This window comes from Acomys russatus, chromosome 13, assembly GCF_903995435.1.
Source record: "Acomys russatus chromosome 13, mAcoRus1.1, whole genome shotgun sequence".
NCBI lineage: Eukaryota > Metazoa > Chordata > Mammalia > Rodentia > Muridae > Acomys > Acomys russatus.
This window is the reverse complement of record NC_067149.1, coordinates 49,272,894-49,294,908: the sequence shown is the minus strand read 5'-3', so window position 1 is coordinate 49,294,908 and position 22,015 is coordinate 49,272,894. Positions and strand designations below refer to the sequence as shown.

At 43.8% G+C, this 22,015-nt stretch overlaps 1 protein-coding gene across 1 annotated transcript in view; it reads right to left on the bottom strand.

Moving 5' to 3' along the window:
* Positions 1 to 21,499: 21,499 nt before the first annotated feature.
* LOC127197402 (murinoglobulin-1-like) overlaps positions 21,500 to 22,015 on the bottom strand; it is a 342,405-nt gene continuing 341,889 nt past the window's right edge. Inside the window, exon 34 of the mRNA XM_051155299.1 lies at positions 21,500 to 21,636. Within this exon, the coding sequence (XP_051011256.1) occupies positions 21,515 to 21,636 (122 nt within the window). The 3' untranslated portion in view covers positions 21,500 to 21,514. The remainder of the gene's footprint in view (positions 21,637 to 22,015) is intronic.

Here is a 22,015-nt window from a genome sequence, read left to right as displayed (position 1 = left end):
CCCTACTGCTTAGTTCATGCCTCCACCCCATATAGGCTTTTGCTTTTGATTCAATAAACGGACCTTGATAGGAACGCTACTTGGTCTCCCCTCTTTCTTTCCCGTCTCATCACTCAGGTATGGCTCCCCTTGAGACCCCGTAATTACTGCTTCTGCTGGACGGGACAAGTGGCGCCCAACGTGGCCAAGAGGTATGAGCCCTCTACCACGACAGAGACCCTTCGTGGGTAGTAGTTTGAACTGCCACGGTCAAGTTTCTCGCCAAGGTCAAACTGAAAGTACCTCCGATTGTCTCCGGTGCGGGCCTGCCTCTCCCAGGACCTCTCTGCACTTAGGTAAGTGTTCATCTCTGTCAATACGATGGGTAAAAGTCTCTCAAAGGAGGTGCAATTTATTCACCACCTTAAAAGTTGTCTCAGGAAAAGAGGAGTTAGAGTTAAGAAAAACGACCTTCTACGTTTTTTCTTATTTGTTTCCCAAGTCTGTCCCTGGTTTGTCATTGATGGTCCTACTATTAATCCTGACCATGGGACCGTGTTCATCGAGAGTTAGACTCCTATTCTTCCCAACATGGTCCTGAGACTATTCCTCTTCAGACTTTTAATTACTGGACTTTAATTAAAGATCTTATCTCTTCTGATGCCCCTGACATTTCTTCCACGGTTGCTTCAGCTGAGGCCTTCATTCGGCCCTTATCTCGTTCCGCCTCCTTGGCCTCCCTGGAGTCGCACGGCTCCAAGTCGTTACAATCCCTAAAATCTCCCTGCCCCTCTGTTGTCGTAGACATGGGGGATGACCCTCTCACCTCCAATAAGCCTTTATATCCTTCCCTGCCCAAGCTCTGTTTAGCAGATGATTCCCCCACTGGCCAGGACCCTGCAACCCAGGCTTATCCTGTTGTTAAGACAGTCCCCACCTCGGATGATTTAAGCCCCTCTGAGAAAGCTACCTTAGAGGAAGCGGCTGCCAAGTACCATAACCCAGATTGGCTGCCCCTTTCCTGCCCACCCACTTATCGGCCCCCTCCCTTTATTGCCCCCACACTTCAGCCTCACCGTCTCAGTAAATCCTCCTTACATTTGGCTAAACGCAACTTAAAACTACAGATTCAAGACCTTAAAGAGGTTCTTAGCCTTCAAAAAGAATACTCTGAACTTTCTATGGAGGTCCAATCCCTCCAAGATGTCCTCCGACAAGCCCTTCTACCACCCACCCCCATGATAGGGGCCACAATTCAGCGCCCCAGAGCCCCCTCTAAAAAACGCCCTATGCTAGCATTTCCTGTGATGACCTGGCTTCAAGACAATTCCAGAGAGTTTTCCTGCGCCGAGGCCTCTACTGAGCATTCTCCGCCACAGGGTGATGAGACGGCAGATGATTTAGAAGATACTGATGGTCATGGCTCAGATGATGAGGAACAGGGGGGCTCTGACCCCTCCCCTTCAGACCCCAACCCAACTTTTAAGCCCCTAAAATTCAAGATCCTAAAAGAACTCCGTAGTGCCGTTAAAAACTATGGGCCCACCGCTCCTTTTACTCTTTCTCTGCTCGATTCTCTTGCCCCCGAGGGCTACCTCGTCCCAGGAGAATGGCTCAAACTTGGCCAATCAGTCCTCCAGCGTGGACAATATTTACTCTGGAAGGCTGATTTCATGGACTGCTGTCAAGAAACGGCAAAAAATAATCAAAGAAAGTCCACTTCTTCTTCCTGGACTTTTGATAAATTAACAGGGCAGGGCCACTCTTCTTCAGAAACAAAGCAAGCTGCATTGCCTCCCGGGCTTCTTGCCCACGTTAAAAATGCAGCCTTGGGGGCATGGCGCGCTCTACCGGGGAAGGGTTCTCTTACCACCCTGTTAACCAAAGTAGTTCAGGGCCCCATGAACCTTACAGTGATTTCATTGCATGTCTATTTGAGACCCCAGAGAGGGTCTTATGGCCAGACAAATCTGAAAATAAGCGTTTAAAACAGCTTGCTTATGAAAATGCTAATGGTGCCTGTAAAACTGCCTTGTGCGGCCATATGAGGGGTAAGGATATTAATGATTATATCAGACTCTGTGCTGATGTTGACCCCTTTCCCCATAAGGTATCCCAAAGTATACATCTAGCAATAAGAGCCACCCTCCAGGCGGCCCATTCTGGCCCCAGGACCTGTTTTCACTGTAAACATCCCGGTCATCTTGCTAGACAATGCCCTGTCTCGGCTACCACCACTGGTCTCCCGGACAAGGTGCCTTCGCCTACCTCGAGTGCTGCACCAGCAACTGTTTGCCCGCACTCTAAACACGGAAAACAATGGGCAAACCTTTGCCATTGCAAAATTGATATTCAAGGTAATCCCTTATGTCTACCGCAGGGAAACGAATGGAGGGGCCAGCCCCGGGGCCCCGAGACCCATACCTTTTTGCCCAGCCTCGGAGACAAAGACAGGCTTGACGCAATCAGTCCCCCTACAATCAGCCCCACCTCCTCGCTCTGCCGAGCCACTGTAGGGAGAGCAGGACTGGACCTGTGTACCTCCACCGACACAATATTGACCCCTGAAGATGGTGTCCAGGCCCTCCCTACTGGGATATGTGGGCCTCTGCCCCAAGATATGTTCTTTCTTATTCTTGGCAGAGCCTCAACTATGCTCAAGGGTTTGAATGTTCACCCCTCCATCGTAGACAATGATTATACTGGGGAAATAAATGTATTGGTCAGTGCTCCCTCTGGCCCCGTGACCATTGCTAAGGGACAGAGATTGGCCCAAGCCTTGCCATTGCCTATGTCTCGCCAGTTCCCTCAGATGTCACGTCTTCAAGGTGCATCCTCCCCTGGGTCCTCAGATGTCTATTGGGTACAGGCCATTTCCCAGAGTCACCCCACCCTCCGGCTACATCTGGATGGTAAACCTTTTGAGGGTATTATAGATACTGGCTCTGATGCTTCAGTCATCTCCGAGGCCCATTGGCCATCTACATGGCCTCTCCAGCCCTCTCTTACCCATCTACAAGGGATAGGCCACTCCCACAATACTCTCCAGAGTTCCAAAATTTTAACTTGGACTGATTCAGAAGGTAACACGGGAACGGTGCAGCCCTATGTTATCAAACACCTCCCCGTTAATCTTTGGGCCAGAGACATCCTCTCTCAAATGAACCTTCTGATGTGTAGCCCTAATGAAGTCATAGCCCAACAGATGCTTGCCAATGGGTTCCTGCCAGGTCAAGGCCTGGGAAAAAATAAACAAGGCATTGTCCAACCCTTCCCCATGTCATCAAAATCCGATAAAAAAAGGGTTGGGATATGAGGGTTTTTCCTAGGGGTCACTGTATCCCCTGCACCCCAGGCAGATAAGATCTCTTGGAAAAGTCATGCCTCTGTCTGGGTAGACCAGTGGCCCCTGACACCCCCTAAATTACAGGCTGCCAACAACACTTGTGCAGGAGCAGTTGTCTTACAGCCACATTGAACCCTCCACTTCCCCTTGGAATACACCCATTTTTGTTATCCAAAAAAAGACAGGTAAATGGAGGCTCCTGCAAGATTTAAGAAAAATAAATCAAACTATGATGCCCATGGGAGCCCTCCAACCCGGCCTTCTGTCACCTGTAGCAATTCCTAAAGGATAGCATAAAATTGTCATCGATTTCAAAGACTGTTTTTTCTCCATACCTCTCCACCCAGACGACTGTAAACGTTTTGTGTTTAGCTTCCAGGTCCCTAATTTTGCCAGCCCCATGCCACGATACCAATGGAGAGTTCTCCCTCAAGGCATGGCAAATAGCCCTACTCTTTGCCAAAAGTTCATTGCACAAGCTGTTGATCCTCTTTGGGGCTCTTGGCCTTCCATTTGTTTTATACATTATATGGATGACATACTACTAGCTGGCCCTGATATCCGCTCTCTATATAATGCCTTACAACAGCTTACCTGTCACCTTCAGGCACTGGGTCTTCAAATATCCCCTGAGAAAATTCAATTAAAACCTCCTCATTTATTTTTAGGATTTGAACTCTTTCCTCATAAAGTCCTATCTCAAAAAATGCAACTTAGAAGAGACTCCCTTCATACCTTAAATGATTTCCAATGCCTTTTAGGCAATATTAATTGGCTACAACCCTATCTAAAACTTACTACAGGGGATTTAAAACCACTTTTTGACATTTTACGTGGAGACTCTAACCCCATCTCTCAACGAGCTCTTACCCTGGAGGCTGAGACTGCCCTAGCTCGAGTTGAGTCTGCCATTAACAACCAAAATATCTCCTTTTTTGACCCTACTAAATCCTTGCAATTTATTGTGTTTCCCACCCCTTTTACGCCCACAGGGGTGTTTTGGCAGGGCACCCCCCTTTATTGGATACACCTCCCTTCAGAATCATCTAAGGTTCTTGCCACCTACCCATCTCTGGTGGTCCAACTCATAAAAGATGGCCGCCTACAATCAAGAAAGACCTTTGGAAAAGACCCCGACATTTGGATCCTCCCCTATACCCCAGCTCAGATTAATTGGCTATTTTTCAATTCCAATATCTGGGCCATTAATTGCATAGATTTTCAAGGCAAAATTGATAACCATTATCCCCCTCGATAGGCTGCTTCAATTCCTTTACAAAACGCCTATTATCTTCCCTAAAAGGACAAAGTGGTCCCCTATTTCCCAGGCTCATTTAGTTTTTACAGATGGTTCTTCTAATGGTATAGCAGCTTATTCCATTGATGGAGTAACCACCGTGTGTATTACCCTTTTCTTTCGGCACAGTTAGTTAAGTTATATGCTATAATACAGGTATTTACAGCCCTCCCAGACCATTCATTTAACCTATATACCGACAGCGCCTACATTGCCTATTCGGTCCCCTTGCTAGAAACAGTGCCTCACATAAAACCCACCACCAATGCTGCCCTATTATTTGAGGCATTACAAAGCTTTATCCATTGGCACATCGCCCCTTTTTTTGTTGGACATATTAGGGCACATTCTGGACTCCCTGGACCTCTTGCCCAGAGAAACCGGTTAGTTGATGCTGCCACCCAAATGGTCAGGTCAATTCAGGTTCAAGATGATCCCTCTGATCTAATTTCCCGAGCTCAACAGGTCCACGAGCTCCACATTCTTAATGCCCACACCCTTAGGTTGCAGTTCAAAATCACCCGAGAACAGACTAGACAGATAGTTCGTAATTGCAAGAGTTGTCTGACTTTTCTTCCGGAAGCCCATTTCGGGGTCAACCCTCGAGGGCTGGTCCCAGGTGAATTGTGGCAAATGGATGTTACCCATGTCACCTCCCTTGGAAAACAAAAATATGTCCATGTTACCATTGACACGTATAGTGGCTTTCTTTACACCTCCCTTCAAATGGGAGAGGCCACTAAAAATGTCATCAACCATGTACTGACTTGCCTTTCCATCATGGGACAACCCAAAACTATCAAAACAGACAATGGACCTGGGTATACCAGCGCCAATTTTAAACAATTTTGTGCCCAATTAAACAGCAAACATATTACTGGCATTCCCTACAACCCACAAGGACAGGGAATTGTTGAGTGTGCTCACCAAACACTTAAAAATATGCTGCTCAAATTACAAGGTACAGGGGGAATACTCTTCCCCACATTGGGCAATAACAAAACCCTGCTGTGCCATGCATTTTTTGTCCTAAATTTTCTTACCCTAGAGAAAAACCACAGATCAGCAGCGGATTGCTTATGGCACACTACAACCTCTCAGATTTATGCTCAAGCCTTATGGAAAGATCCATTCACCTCCGGTGGCAGGGTCCCGACCCTATTCTTATTTAGGGAAAGGGACATGCCTGTGTCTATGACTCAAAGGAGGGGAATGCCCGTTGGCTGCCTGAGTGCCTAATTAAACAGATTGATTCACCCAGGAAAGAACGCCCTGAGGAAAGGCTTTAATTGTGCCTTGTTACAGAAATATGACTTCATTCAGCCTTTTCCTGCTCCTGGGCCACCTCGGATGCACAGCCTCGTCTGCCTCATATCAGATGTACAACTATACTTGGGTAATTATGAATAGGGCAGGGACATCGTTAACTCCTCTTCCTCTACCACTCATCAAACACCCTGGCCTACTTTGGAAGTGGACTTATGTATGCTGGCCTTGGGGGCCAGCGAAGCCTGAGGAACCCCATCCCATTATATGCCCCAAGATAAGCCATTGGATCTCCAGCCTAAGAGTGTCCAAGTAGGATGTGATGGACAAGTGCCCAGGTGCTTTTTGGGAGTAATACCCATTTATGTGTGTCTCAGGGGACACAGAGACTGCTCCCTTGGTCACAAATGCAGCTTCTCTAGTGACTTTTACTGTGCCACTTGAGGATGTGAGACCACGGGAGATACCTATTGGAAACCCTCATCTTCTTGGGATTATATAACTGTTAAAAGAAAGGACCCCCAGAGACAGTTGACCCCTCCAGCACGCGTGACTGTAGTAAATGGTGTAACCCCCTTGTGATTACCTTTACTGACAAAGGAAAGAAGGCCACATGGGAGGATCGAGGCCTGGAGTGGGGACTTAGGTTATATACAATTGGATATGATCCTGGCCTCACTTTTAAAGTTAAACTACTCAAGACCATTCCCAATTCAAAACCAGTGGCCATTGGCCCAAATCAGGTCTTACAGAACCAGCGGTCTAATACAGGTACACGCCACCCAACAGCCACTGTTATGCCCCATACCACCCTGTTTCAACCCACCATACCTCCCGGTCCCTCACCTTCTATTAATATTATCCTGACCATGGTTAATGAATCCTGCTCTGCCCTACACTCTGTTCATCCCAACCTTGCAGATGATTGTTGGTTATGTTACCATGCTTCCCCCCTTTTTATGAAGGCATTGCCATCCTTGGCAATCTTCCTGCTACCAACAACTCTTCCCTGGTTTGCTGGAACCCGAAGGCCAGCGAAGGCATGACCCTGGCCCAAGTTTCAGGCCTGGGGCTCTGCATCAGGGGACCCAGGATGCATTTACCCTCCATTATTTCCCCTTTTTGTAATCAGACCCTTGAGGTCAGTGGCAGCTCCACCTACCTGGTAGCCCCAAATGATACTTATTTGGCATGTTCCACTGGCCTAACCCCGTTTATTGTGATACAGCCCTTCCTACAATAATATGATTACTGTGTGATTGTTCAGCTATTTCCTCGATTAACAGTTTATTCTACAAATGAGTTTCTCAAATTCTGGACTCCTCCGGGTACACCGTCCAGGGTCAAACATGAGCCTATTATGGCTGCAACCATCGCAGTTCTACTGGGGCCCGGGGCTGTCGGAGACGGGACGGGCATTTCTTCTTTAGTGATCTCCAGTCAAAACTATCACCAGCTTAGTGCAGCCATAGATAAGGATATTGCTGAAATACAGGTTGCTATGGCAGCTTTAAAAGATTCGCTTTCCTCCCTTGCAGAAGTGGAACTGCAAAATAGGAGAGGGCTAGATTTGCTGTTTTTACAGCAAGAGGGATTATGTACAGCACTCAAAGAAGAATGCAGTTTCTATACTGATAAAACCAGCATCGTAGAGGATAGCATGAGGAAGGTGAGAGAAAGGTTAGAATATCATAAGCAGGAGCGAGATAGAGCTGAATCCTGGTATAAAAACTGGTTTTCTGCTTCCCCCTCTTCGGATTACCCTCCTCCCTTCACTGCTGGGACCTCTTATAGGGTTCTTGCTACTAATAGCTTTTGGACAGTGGGATTTCAGAAATATTCCTGACTTTGTCAAATGCCAGATAGACTCTGCCATAAAGGGACCCACCCATGTGGAAGTTCATTACCACAGGCTCGAACGACTGGACCCCGAGACGGATGACCATGCCACTCCTGATAATGTGGCTAAAAGTGGCCTCGACTTCAACAAGCTGAGAACTAAGGCCTTGAGTCGATTGTTCACTTGAGAGGATGCGAGGCTAAGCACTGCAGGGAACCATGCCAGGCACCCCAGTAGGTTCCTGAGGAGCACGCCTGACTGCATACAGGATGACGTGCATAAAGGATGTTACTATCCTTTCCCTGTCCTCCGAAAACACGACTGGGAGGTTGGGGATATGTGTGACCTGAAAAAAATGGCCACACATTGACCTCTTAACCTCAATGCCCATTTCGAGGGAGGTCAGGCCTCAACTCCCCCCCCCCCCCCCACTCTGATTCTACTTAATAAAGAAGGAGGAGATGTTCGGAGCCAGCCCGGGGTCATTCAAGGCTAAAAGAGTCTACTGGCTATGGAAAGATACTGATGCCCTGTTCCAAAGCTAACTTCCTCCTTTCAGCCTCTGCATAACTTCCTCCCTTCACCCCCTGCAGATGTTATTTAGCAGGTTGGCTCGGGACTTTTCGAGCGATAATTAGCTAAGATAAGATAGGAACTGCTCTGAGAAAAACCACAGGATGTTCCCCTGATGGTATTATCTGGAGACATTCTCGTGCCCCCCCCCACTGCTTAGTTCCTGCCTCCACCCCATATAAGCTTTTGATTCAATAAGCGGACCTTGATAGGAATGCTACTTGGTCTCACCTCTTTCTTTCCCTTCTCATCACTTAGGTATGGCTCCCCTTGTGACCCCGTAATTACTGGTCCTGCTGGTTGGGACAAATGACAAGCATGCAGAGGAAGAAATTAGGAAAACTACACCCTTCACATTAGTCACAAGCAATATAAAACATTTAGAGTTACTCTAACCAAGCAAGTGAAGGACTTGTTTCAAAAAAATTCAAGACTCTGAAGAAAGAGATTGAAGATGATATCAGAAGATAGAATGATCTTCCTTGCTCATGGATCAGGAGAATTAACATAATGAAAATGGCCATCTTACCAAAAGCAATCTACAGATTCAATGCCATCCCTATCAAAATACATACAAAAAATTTAAAGACATTGATAGTTCAATTCTCAACCTCACATGGAAAAACAAAAACCCAGCATAGCTAAAACAGTCTTGTACAATAAAAGATCCTCCTGAGGAATCTCCATACTTGATCTCAAACTGTACTACTAAGCAGCAGTAATTAAAACAGCATGGTACTGGCACAGCAACAGGCTGGTTGTTCAGTGGAATCGATTCGAAGACCCAGATATGAATTCTTACACATGGTCACTTGATTTTTGACAAAGAAGCCAAATCCATTCAATGGAAAAAGGATAGCATCTTCAACAAATGGTGCTGGTTCAACTAGATGTCTACATGTAAAAAAATGCAATTGGACCCATATTTGTGACCTTTCACAAAACCCAAATCTAAGTGGTCAAAGACCTCAACATAAAAACAGGGACACTAAGTCAGTTAGAAGAAAAAGTGGGGAAGAGCCTGGAACACATTGGCACAGGAGAAAACTTCCTGAACAGAAGACTAACAGCCCAGGCCTTAATGTCAACAATAAATGGGACTTCATGAGGCTGAGAAGCTTCTGTAAGGCAGAAGACACTGTCAACAGAATGAAGCGACAGCCTACAGACTGGGAAAAGATCTTCACCAACCCTACATCTGACAAAGGTCTAATATCCAAAATAGATAAAGAACTCAAGAAATTAAACACCACTAAACCAAATAACCCAATTGAAAAATGGGGCTCAGAACTAAACAGAATTCTCATCAGAGGAATATCGAATGGCTGAGAAACACTTAAAGAAATGCTCAACCTCCTTAGTCATCAAGGAAATGCAAATCAAAACAACTCTGAGATTCTATGTTACACCCATCAGAATGGCTAAGATCAACAATTCAAGTGATACCACATGCTGGCGAGGATGTGGAGAGAGAGGAACACTTCTTCGTTGTTCATGGGAATGCAAACTATTACAGCTACTTTGGAAATCTGTGTGGCGCTTTCTCAGAAAACTTGGAACAAACCCAACTATTCTGCTTCTTGGAATATACCCAGAAGATGCTCCAGCACACATCAAGAACAATTGCTCAACCATATTCATAGCAGCCTTATTGATAATAGCCAGATCATGGAAAGAACCTAAGTGTCCATCAGTAGAAGAATGGATAAGGAAACTGTGGTATAGTTACACTGTGGAATACTACTCAGCTAATAAAAACAAGGAATTCCCAAAATTTGTGGACAAATGGATTGAACTAGAAATTATCATAATGAGTGAGTTAACCCAGAAGCAGAAAGAGTCAAATGGTATATACTCACTTATATCTGCACACTAGCGCAAGGGGCATATCCCATGAAAGTCTTCACCTACCAGGAAAGTGGAACAGTGGGGAGGACATCCTATTGGGACTCTAGATTAGAGAAGCATGGGAGAATGTCAAAGCAGAAGGATCGAGAGGGTCCTAAAAACCTAGAAGAAGAACATTAAGATAGGTGGATCTGGGCCTAGGGGTCCTGGTCAAACTATGGAACTAGCCAAGAATAATACATGCAGTAAACTTCAAACCCCTACCCAGATCTACCCAATAGAAAGGACATTCTTCACAGTTGAGTGGAGAGTGGGGCCTGACTTTCACATGCACTCTGGTGCCCCAAATGACCACATTCCCTGGATGGGGAGACCTGGTGGCACTCAGAGGAAGGATAGCAGGCTACCAAGAAGAGACTTGATACCCTATGAGCATATACGGGTGGAGGAAGTAACCCTCAATCACAGTCATAGAGGAGGGGAGTAAAGGGAAAATGGAAGGGAGGGAGGAATGGGAGGATACCAGGGATGGGATAACCATTGAGATATAATATGAATAAAATAATAAATAATAGAATGGCCTCTATATTACAATGTACTTGGAAAGACAAAAAGGGTTAAGACTTGTGGTTTTGCTGGAGGAAGGGTGTTACTGGGTGGGTGGAGGTAAGCTTTGAAGTTTCAAAACCCATGAAAGGCTCTGGGTCCCTCTCTTCTCTCTCTCTCTCTCTCTCTCTCTCTCTCTCTCTCTCTCTCTCTGTCTCTCACAGACACACACACATACACACATGCACACACACTCATGCACACACACAGACAAACTTAAGCAAACAATTCAGAAGACATCAATGTGTGGCAGTCTCCTGTCATTTCCATGAAGGCATGAATGTCTTGTCTGCTCATCTTTCTGCTATTAAGAAAATTACTCAGTAGTTCAGTGACCATGAAACTCAGAGACAGCAACTGTGGGAGAAACAGGATATGCATTAGGATTTATTATCCACTTTAATGCTTCAAGTTACATGAGACGATACTAAAACATGAAACAAAACAACAGTGGGAAAAATACACGAAGGAGATTCCTATTGTAACATAAAACTATTGGATATTTCTAAGGTATAAAGATCAAAAAACACACTTTTCTTGCTTGCTTGCCCTCTCTCTTTCTGTCTTTTCAAGACAGGGTTTCTCTGTGTAGCCTAAGCTATCCTAGAATTGCTTTGTAGACCAGGCAGGTCTACAAAGAGATCCACCTGCCTTTGCCTCCTCAAGTGTTGCTGTAGAGGCAAAATTAATGCCATATCCAATATGTAATTTATATGCTGCAATTAATGATGGTCTGTATGAGAACTTGTCCTCTAGGTGCCCTTCTCCATGTGTTCTGGGAATGACACCTGCTAGCACTCTCCAGAAACTCCACCGGAACAATTAAATACACTAACACCCAATGATCCTATGAGATACTTCCCTGGAGATTCAGCCTCCTGGACCCAACCTGCTTGGAGGTCTACATTCCTGAGACTCACAACTTTCCCTGGAGATCCGGCCTCCAACCAACCTGCCTGAAAGACTACATTCCTGAGACTCACGACCCATCACTTATAGTTTTTTCCTTACTTCCCTGTGACCCCCACTCCTAATTACTGTCTTTCCTTATAAACCCATTACCCTTGAAGCTCTGGTATCATTCTCCTATCCTGATGCATCAGGAAGGATAATGATCCAAAGCTCTGAGCCTGTAATACAAGACCCTGTGTATTTTTACATCAGTAATGAGCCCTAGTGGTCTTTTTGGGGGGGTCTCGTGATCTGGGTAATCTCTGCATATAATTTGGGGCTCGTCCAGGATACCCCCAGATGCCCAGAAACTCGAACTGAGGGTCCTAGACCGGCCAGTAAGTGTGTGTCTGTGTACTTCTGTCTTTTTATGTTTTCTGGTTTCCCGGTACTTCTGTATCTGTGGCAGCCAGGAATGACTTAGTGGACACGCTGTATAGTCCTGGTTGTGGGAGCCTGTGAAGGCGTTCTAGGTCCATCAGGAGGGGCTTTCTGCCCCCTGTCAGGGAGGCCTTCAGAGCCTCATTAGGGGACCCTTCTGTGTTCAACAGAGGGAGTCTCTGACCTCTGTCAGGGAGGCCTTCGGAGCCTCATCAGTGGCACATCTGTGCCCATCAGGAGGGTTTTTTTCTGACTCCCATCAGGAAGACTTAAAGTCTCACATCTGTTCAGTACTGGATCTAGTCACTGAACGCTCTCCTGGGTGGAAGAGCTGGTACGTTCATTTCCTATTAAATCAGCTGAACGTGTGTGTGTCTAATGATTGTTGTATATGTGTATAGCACTGATTGAGATTTTGTGTATGTAGTGTTGATGAGAGCGATAGACAGAAGGACAAGACAAACAAGGAATTCCAGACCAGGCCTGGTATTCTGATTCAGGCAGAGCCTGGTTATGAGATAGGCTGCTTGGAGTTTGGTTTCTGGCAGAACGGGGCCTGCTGGCTCATAGGACAGTGACAGTTCTGAATTTCGATCCTTTCCTCTCTCTGTACCGGTACATTTGTTTTGTCTTTCTGTTTGTTTGTAACATTCTGTTTGTGTTTCTGTTTGCTTGCAACCATCTCAGTTCTAGAAATAGGCCAGTTCTCAAGCATGGCAGCTTGAGTCTAGTGCCATCCACCTCCCACTTGAATACTGAGCTGCTGCCAAGTTCTTGGTAAAGAGGCATGTCCCAAGCATGAAAAGCCTTCTGGGGACCCCTGAGGCTATTAGAGTCTTGCAAGTTCAAAACCCCTGAGCCCTCTGGCTGTATGGAAACAGGATTGCTGAAGTATGCCTACTTCCTCCTTGTCGTTTAAAATGTCCCACCACATGGCGCTGAACAAGCCCCAAGATGACACTGGAACTGCAGCGTTTTTGGGGTGGCTCCTGTTTGGCCTTGGTGAAGGTTTTTTCCAGTTTGCAATCTGGTTGCAAGCCTGATCCTCCAAACGTGGTTTGTGTGCCTATCTTAAAATGTATTAATGTATGTGGCCACTATATGTTTGATTTTAAATGTACAAATTTTTTATGTTCTGCACACCTTGCTTATAAATTACTGGTTATTGAAGATGGTTAACAAAAAATTCTCTAACATCGGTAACAAATGGGTAACTTAAAATATAAATTAGAGATGGAGCCATTCTAAGCAGCAAATGTCATGAGCCAACAGGTCTCTAAAGGTACTTTTGTATTAAAGATTTTGTGTAATTATTGTACTGATTTAAAACTAGACTTATAAAAGATAAGATTTAAAACAATGTTTCTTTTTTTTTCAATATTTTTTTTATTAATTTATTCTTGTTACATCTCAATGTTTATCCCATCCCTTGTATCCTCCCATTCCTCCCCCCCATTTTCCCATAATTCCCCTCCCCTATGACTGTTCCTGAGGGGGATTACCTCCCCCTAAAACAATGTTTCTTTAATAAGGTATTAAAAGCTGCATCTTCAGGCTATATAGCTTAAGGTTATACTGTGAACTCTTAATTAAAGATTTATAATTTGTTTATTTGATGTGATGTTTAAATTTTAAGTTCAAATGCTTATTTAGAACATATGTGTATGCATTTGTGTTTGTAACACAGATATTTTTATTGTTGCCTGCCATATGATTCCTTCTTTTTGAAATAACCACATGATATGGCAATAATTTTAGAGCCACTTGGTCCTAATGCGCTCTCTGCTTGTTAAAAAGGTTAATTCAGGTTAACAGACTGCTGTATTGCAGACTTTAGAAATGGGCAATTCTAAAAGATACCTTAAATTTAGAACTACCAATTTTTAGAACTATCCAACTAAATTGTTTACACTGGTAAAATTTGGGTTTTGTGGTGCACACACTTTTAATTCCAAACTTGGGTATTAACACAGAAGAAACTTGAGTTCCAAGCTGGTCTCCACATGGCTTGATATACTGGTAAGCTAAATTACTTACAGAGATGTAAGTTTTTAACTTACTTTAGACTTGGTACTTATGGGAACATTGCAGCCAGGCTTGCCCTCCTTCTGTGGCTGTTCCCAAAGATACTATTAAAATTGTTATAGACTTTAGAGATTGTTTTTTCACTGTTCCCTTGCATCCAAAAGATTGCCATAGCTTTGCTTTCAGTAGGCATTCTGTGAATTCCAGAAAGCCAATGAAAAGATATCATTGGCAGGGTTTGCCTCAGGGAATGGCTAACAGTCCCACCCTATGTCAGAAATTTGTAGCTACAGCTTTATAAAAGGTTAAAAAAAAAAAATATATATATATATATATATATACTGATTTACATATCATTCATTACATGGATGATATACTTATTGCTGAAAAGGATTGATAACAAGTGCTTTTGTGTTATGCTTTTATGGAAACCCAATTATCTCGGTCTGGTCTACAAATAGCTCCTGAAAAAGTCCAAAAGGTTGATCCTTATTCATATTTGGGATTCCAGCTTTTTCCTTTTCAGGTAAAACACCAAAAGATCACATTGAGAGTGGATCATTTAAAGACTTTAAATGATTTTCAAAAATTGCTTGGTGATATAAATTGGCTTTAGACCTTATTTAAAATTAACAACTAGAGATTTATGGCCCTTATTCAAAATCTTACAAGGAGATTCCTCTCCAAACTCACCCTGAGAGCTTACAGCTAGGAACGCCTTGGCATTAGTGGAAGAAGAGGCTATCTCCAATCCATTCATAACCTATATAGATTATGATAAGCCTCTAGGGTATTTCAGCAAAACTTTTCAAAACTTTTGTGACTTTTTTTCATAAAGCATGTTACAGGTATTCCTTATAATCCTCAGGTATGATGGAACGAGCTAATTCTACCATAGAAGTCTCTTTACAAAAAGTAAAGAAAGGGGAACTTTACCCCCAATCACCAAAAATACTTTGAGTCATGTTCTCTTTATTTTAATTTTTTTACTGCTTGATGCCAAAAGAAATTCTGCAGCCAATCGATTCTGGCACACAAATAGTCATCCTTCTCTAAAGTGAAATGGAAAGATCCTTCAACTGGACAGTGGAATGGACCCGGCCCTGTATTAATATGCGGTGGAGGCTCTGTTTGTGTTTTCTTACAGGAACATGATGCTGCACGCTGGCTGCCTGAGAGGCTTGTGTGTCAAGTGGATGCTGGCATGGATGAGTTTGCCGGTGATCTCGAGGTTGGAGGAAAAGTGCTATTTCTATGCTAACAAGAAGACCCGGAAAAGCAGCAAAAAGAGCTCCTCCATAATCCCCTTTGGAATGGGCTTTACAGGTTCCTCCATTATCTTCTCCCTCTTTTAGGTCCCTTGCTTGGCTTATTAATATTACTATCACTAGGACCCTTTCTTTTTACAAACTCATAGCCTTTGTCAAACAGCAAGTGAATGCCATATGAGCAAAACCTATACAGGTCCGTGTTCACAGGCTGGAGCTTGCGGACTAAGGCTATTCAGATGAATAGCAGGTCACACTTTAGGCTTTTAGATGCTTTGCCAGCTTTGTAAAACAGCAGCTAAATGTTCCAGATGCCTGAGCGATACAGATGCATTATCATAGACTTGACTTGGCGGACCAAGGCCATGATGAGCTTGAACACTGATGTGCCTCCGTTCCCCCTTCCTTGGTACAGTGAGAATGACATATACTCAGATATTGTCTGTCATAAGGCATGGGCACCTGCAAGGGGTGTAGGACAAGGTACCACAGGAGGAGGATTCGATCTTCTGACTCTGAGTCCCCCGAGAAGTAAACCTGATTGCATAGAGGTTAATGTCAAAAACTGTCTTGTTCGCTGTATGTTGGGGATGTCTACAGACAGCAGACCAGGACCTCCCTCTCCTCCTCAAAAAGACATTTTGGCAGGCCAATTTGGCCCTAGGAGTATCAGGTCAATGCTTCCCCCCTCTGGTTAATGCCCGCTCCCTCTGGGACCAAAGCTCAACCATGTATGATGAATACATCGACCTCCTCTTTTAATAAAGAGAGGGAGGAGATGTAGGGGATTGGCTATATGGCCAATGTTCAGCCATCTTGTTAGAACCTAGGTTCCTATTTCCCCAGCAGTCTGTCGTTTACCAGAAACCAGCTGACCCTATCGTGGTCCAGCAGTTAGGCACCTGTTGTGGTTTATTGTGAGGGCTGGTCATTCTAAGATCCCTGAGTTACTCCTTTTTGGCTATTAACTAGCTTTTCCAGTAAGGCTACTGGTAAGATCAGATTAAAGGCCAGCTGCCTGTGAGCAGCAGTTCCGGGAACTTTTTCCTGACTAACCACATCTTTTACAACTTTCCTTTCTCTCTGGAATTTCTCCACCTTCTGCAATTATAGCAGCTGTAAAGGTAGACACCTGCTGGAGCATTCCAGAGTTAGGTATCCATAGCAACCCTTGCTTACTCAAATACCCATGCCTCTGTGCCTATATAAACTCTGTGAAAATTTTCAATAAATGGGGTTTGATCAGAATCCAGACTTGCCCGTTCTTTGTGTCTTGTGTTCTATCCCTATACAGGAAAATTCTCCTCCCGAGCATTAGTCGAGCCTTGGTGGACCAGGACAAGTTTTAAGGTACATAAGTACAAGTTATAGATTTAAAATGAGACCAATGGTTATAATAAGCTGTTAGAGTACTGGATGCTTATTAATCAATTCCAAACTCAAGACTTTAATTTCCCTTTGGTTGTAGTCTGAATACAGACTTAAGGGTGCTTCTCATCATGCTAAAAATGAATCTCTCCAATCTGTATATCAAGTCTTCTGGACTGAGAAAAGAATGTTCATGCTTTTACTGGGTTTCAAAGGCATAATCCTACTCTAGCTGTTTTATAGACACAGTTTTAACTTTTGTCCCTTATCTGCATTTGTCTCAGCAGATTTTCACCTGGCTAACAGACTCCATCCAAAGCTGCTGAGATCTGGACCTGCTGGAAGCTGATGTAAACCAGTCCCACAGACACTCCCTGATTCATCAACTGGATCAGCTACACAGATGCTTTTGTTAAGTGCCCCATTGCCTAGCCTTTGACAAGTTTTTCAGCCTCCCTGGGGTAACTGATAGCAGTGCCCTTAATGTCAGCAGGAAGAAGGTACAGACAAAAAGGGAAACTTCACCCACTTCCCATTTTATAGGCTGAACTGCTAAGTCAAGAGCAACTCTCTGGCATGAGGGACAAATGGGTATAAGAAAACAGACTCTTAGTTCTGTTTAAACCAGACATGCTTTGTGTTTTCCCTTATATCAAGCAAAGATTGGGTGCCATCCAGCTAATAGTCATGAGAGCACAGTACCTGGCCCTACAACAGGACAATTCAGAGAAATAAGTTTCAGGAAGACCTGTGTTAGGGTCTTCAATGAACTTGTCAGAGGCAGAGAATATAGAGGCAAAATTAATGCCAAATCCCATATGTAATTTATATTCTGCGATTACTGATGGCTTGTATGAGAACGTGTCCTTTTGGTGCCTTTCTCCAGGTGTTCTGGGAATCACACCTGCCAGCACTCTCCAGAAACTCCACTGGAACAATTAATTAGAATAAACACCCAATGATACTTCCTTGGACATTCAGCCTCCTGGAGCCAGCCTGCTTGTAGACCTATATTCCTGAGACTCACAACTTTCTCTGGAGATCCGACCTCCATCCAACCTGCCTGAAGGGACTACATTTCTGAGACTCATGACCCCCACTTATGTTTTTTTCCTTACTTCCCGGTGACCCCCACTCCTAATTATAGTCTTTCCTTATAAACCCATTACCCTTGAAGCTCTGGTATCATTCTCCTATCCTGCTGCGTCAGGAAGAATAATGATCCTAAGATCTGAGACTGTAATACAGGACCCTGTGCATTTTACATCAGTATTGAGTCCTGTGGTCTTTTTTGGAGGTCTCTTGATCTGGGTAATCTTGCCATTAGATTGGGATTAAAGGCATCCACCATGCCTGGCTAACACATATTTCTTAAACATACTGAAAACAAACAAAAACTGTGAGAGAAAATAGAATTTGGTGGTTGATGGTGAACATTAGGTTTAAAAGATTAAAATTACTGTGTTAAGAAAAATATAAACCAAAATGCTTCTAACTTGTAAGCCTAACTTGCCCAAGGACAGAGAACTTCCAGGAAAGCTATGGGCTGCTCTTGTAATTGCTTGATTTAGTCTATGGCCATACCATCCTGACCACACCCGATCTCCTCTGATTTATATTTTAAATACTTAAAACCTTTGGAATTCATTTTGGTGCAAAATATGATATAAGCTGTAACTTGACTATTTCCAGGCTGTATAACTGACCATATAACATGTATGAATTAATGCACTCTTCAAAGAACTAGTTCAATACCTTACATATGTCATATATCAAGGTCCCTGCAAATAGAATTGTTTGTCCCTCCCTATTCTGTCCCACTGAGTATCCTCAGGTGCCTATTGCACTGCTTAAACTATTGCCTGACAACACCATTCGAGTTGCAATAAAACTGTTCCTTACATTTCCTTACTAGAATTCCCTTGCTTCTTCTTTGCTAAGGTTTTCCTCTTGTGTTCTGGAATCATATTGGTAGACTTAATTTTTCATACTGACTTGCTATTTCTTGTTTAAATGACTAGCCTCCTTTGTGGTTTTCACTAGTGTTTTATTCAGATATTTCCTTAAGTGTATATAGTATTTTATCATATTTACCCTCTGTTATTCTCTGTCACAGCCATTTCCTTTTCCTTTTTTTCTCTTTCCACACCCCTAATGTCTCCCCCTTTTTTCATGCCCCCCCATATTCTCCTTAATCCCACCTAGGAGAGAAAGCATGTGATGTTTGTCCTTGCAAGAATAACAAACAACACAAAGGAAATGAAACATGTACACAGCATAGTTCATATCTCTCATAAGAATATTTATTCTTTAAAATGCCATTAATCTGAACCTAACCTAATTTGAATATTTTCCCATTCCTAATTACACTTTAAAATAAGATAATGGTCCATTCTATCTCTTACCTAAATGGAGTCCAAAAACAAAACAAAAACAACAAAATGCATAGGAATCCAACCTAATCTTCTGAAAAGTTCCATTGTTAAATCCTCTTAGCAGGGCAGCAGAGATGGCTCAGAGGCTAAGAGCACTGGCTGCTCTTCCAGAGGTCCTGAGTTCAATTCCCTGCAACCACTTGGTGGCTCATGACCATCTATAAGAGATCTGGTGCCCTCTTCTGGCAGGCAAGCACACACACATGCAGACAGAACACTACACATAGTAATTAAATCTTTTAAAAAAATCTCTTAGAAGACTTCCATTTTGTTCTAGAACTTATTATATTGGCCCAACAGTTTTGGCTTTCCCAAAAGATTAAATAAAGATGTTGTAAGGAAGTAGAACATATTTGTAACTAGTCTTCCAAAGTTTCCACGAGACAGCTCACTCCCAACCTTCCGACTCCATTCCCCTTTTGTTGCCATCCTGAACAACTATGATAAAATAAGAGCCTTGAAAACTAAGTCTCAACTCATAGCCCCAGCCTCACAATGTTATAAATGAATACTGCTGTCATCTTCTGCTGCGACAACCTTTTATTTACTGGAGCACACATCTGCCACCATCAATTCAGACAGGGAATATTTCACTTCGGTTGTCCCTGCTCTTTTAGGCTCTGTGTTGTGGGACCACAGAGGCAACAGTGCAGAGCAAAGCAAAGAAAAGCTAAGTAAAGTTCCTCCCTCTGGGTCATGAAAGAAACCACCAGTAAGCCAGTGAGTATGAGCCAGGTCCCACTAGGCCTGTGAGGACACCAGCCAGCTCTTAAAATTTTCACCATTTCTGAAAAGGCCCAATTAGGAACTGAGGCTTTTACACCTTGGCCTTTGTGCTAAAGGCTGGACCCTTAACCTGTGGTGCTACTGGGAAGTGGGAGGAGTTTTAAAATGGGCTGACCAATGGGAGAAAGAGAGGTCACTGAGGTAACATGGGACTCTGCCCTTTTCTTTCTCTTTTGGATGCTGGAGTGGCTTCCCCCTGTGAGATGCTGCCTTGTCACAGGCTCCAGAATAATAGGCTAAGTATTAGGGTTTGAATCTCAAATGTCCCCACAGGCTTATGTGTGCAGACATCTGGCCATCAGTTGGCCATTCCCAGGTCAAGGGGCTGTAGCTCTTCTTGGTGGGGAAAACACAGTGGCTAGGGATGTTTAGGTCCAGGGATGCAAAATCTTGTGAAATCGACTCCTCATACTCTATGGCTCAAGAAGCAGACAGAACTTGGCTGGGCCTGAATCCTCAAGCTTCACCCCACTGCCTGTGAGGACCAAAATTCCAAAGATTGTGCAGCCTCGCAGAACAACATCAGCTTGGGACGACCAATTGCTCAAACACCTGAGCCTGTCGGGGACATTTTGCCTTCAAACCACAACAGACTCCAGTCAGCAAGGATAGCTATTTTCCTGGAACTAAAGGTCTCTCTCTGTTCCTCTGTAAGTTGTGTTTCTACCTGGATGCGTTATCTATCCTTTCCCCATCCCTGCCCCTGTGTTAGAAATCAAATCCACAGATTTGAAAGTGGTCAAGCGTTTTACCATGAAGCTACAATCCCCGTCTTTTGATTTTCTGAGACAAGGTCTTTTTATGATGCCCAAGATCTCCCAGAACTTGCTGAGTAGCCTAGGTTACTCTTGAATTTGCAGCTCTCCTGACTCATCCTCCAGAAATGCTCTGAATGCAGGCCCGAATCATCATTTCTTGCCTGCATTGTAGCCTTGTTTCACTAAGACACCCATCATGGTCTTCCTTACGGAGGTAAGGTTGCCACTGTGTTGCTCTTCATGTTCTGTGGTCTATATTATTAAAGCAGTCATAAAATTTTTACATTATTACAATGCTCTTTGTTTTAATGTCATTTTTGTTCATTGCAAATGTGGGGTATAGTGCAAGGTACTGAATGAGCATGGAGTAAATTTGGATCAAGTGAAGAAAGAATCAAAGGTAGAGATTCTCTTGAACTTTGTATTTATTTACCAAGTTTGTTCAGTATTTGTATTGGAGAGACAAAGAAAAATGATTATCTTGAAGGTTCCTGGGTTTGTGGATTCCAGCAATACCTTCTCTACCGATCCTAGTTTCAAGCATTTTCTTTCTCTGTGTATGTGGAGAGAAGAAAACAACACACAGGATGAATAGGATGTAACTGGGTGTGGACAGCAGGGTTTTCTGTGGAAAGCTAACTGGTGTGGGGAAGAATGAGATTCATCAGATTTTCTACTGTAAGCTACAATGCACTTTGGTAAGGAAGGCAGGTGAGTCTTCCAGGGTCAGTACATTGATCCAAAGCTGTATATCTTTGTGTTTTCACACAGTGAGAGGGGTCTGAGCTCACCTAACAAAAGTTCTGGGTAATTTTATAGGGAAGGAGGTCAGAGACAGGCTTGTGGCAAGGAGTGCTAGGGGCTCACCTGTGCTGCAGGGGGCGCTGTATTCAGCAAAAGCCACTTCATCTGGAAAACAAGGGAGAAAAACTTGAGAATGAGAGTTTTGATGAGAGAAGGTTTTGTGGAGGACAGTTGGTGAGTTAGGACTGACCACTTTTCTCAACTAGGACCGGGACGACGGCTGAAAAGTCATCTTTCTGGAGAGATCAGACAAATCAAGTCAAAGGATTTTTTCTCTCTTGAAATTACCAGTTGACACCTTTATCCTGGGCCAGCAAGATGGTTCAGTGGAAGAAACCTGCTTGCATTGTGCCTAATGACCATAGTGAGTTCACTCTGCAGGGGCCACGTGGATGAAGGAGAGAACCCATTTCCCCAAATTGCCCTCTGACCTTCACAGGCACCCTGGCATGCCTGTCTCCTGATGGTATAAATAAACAAACAT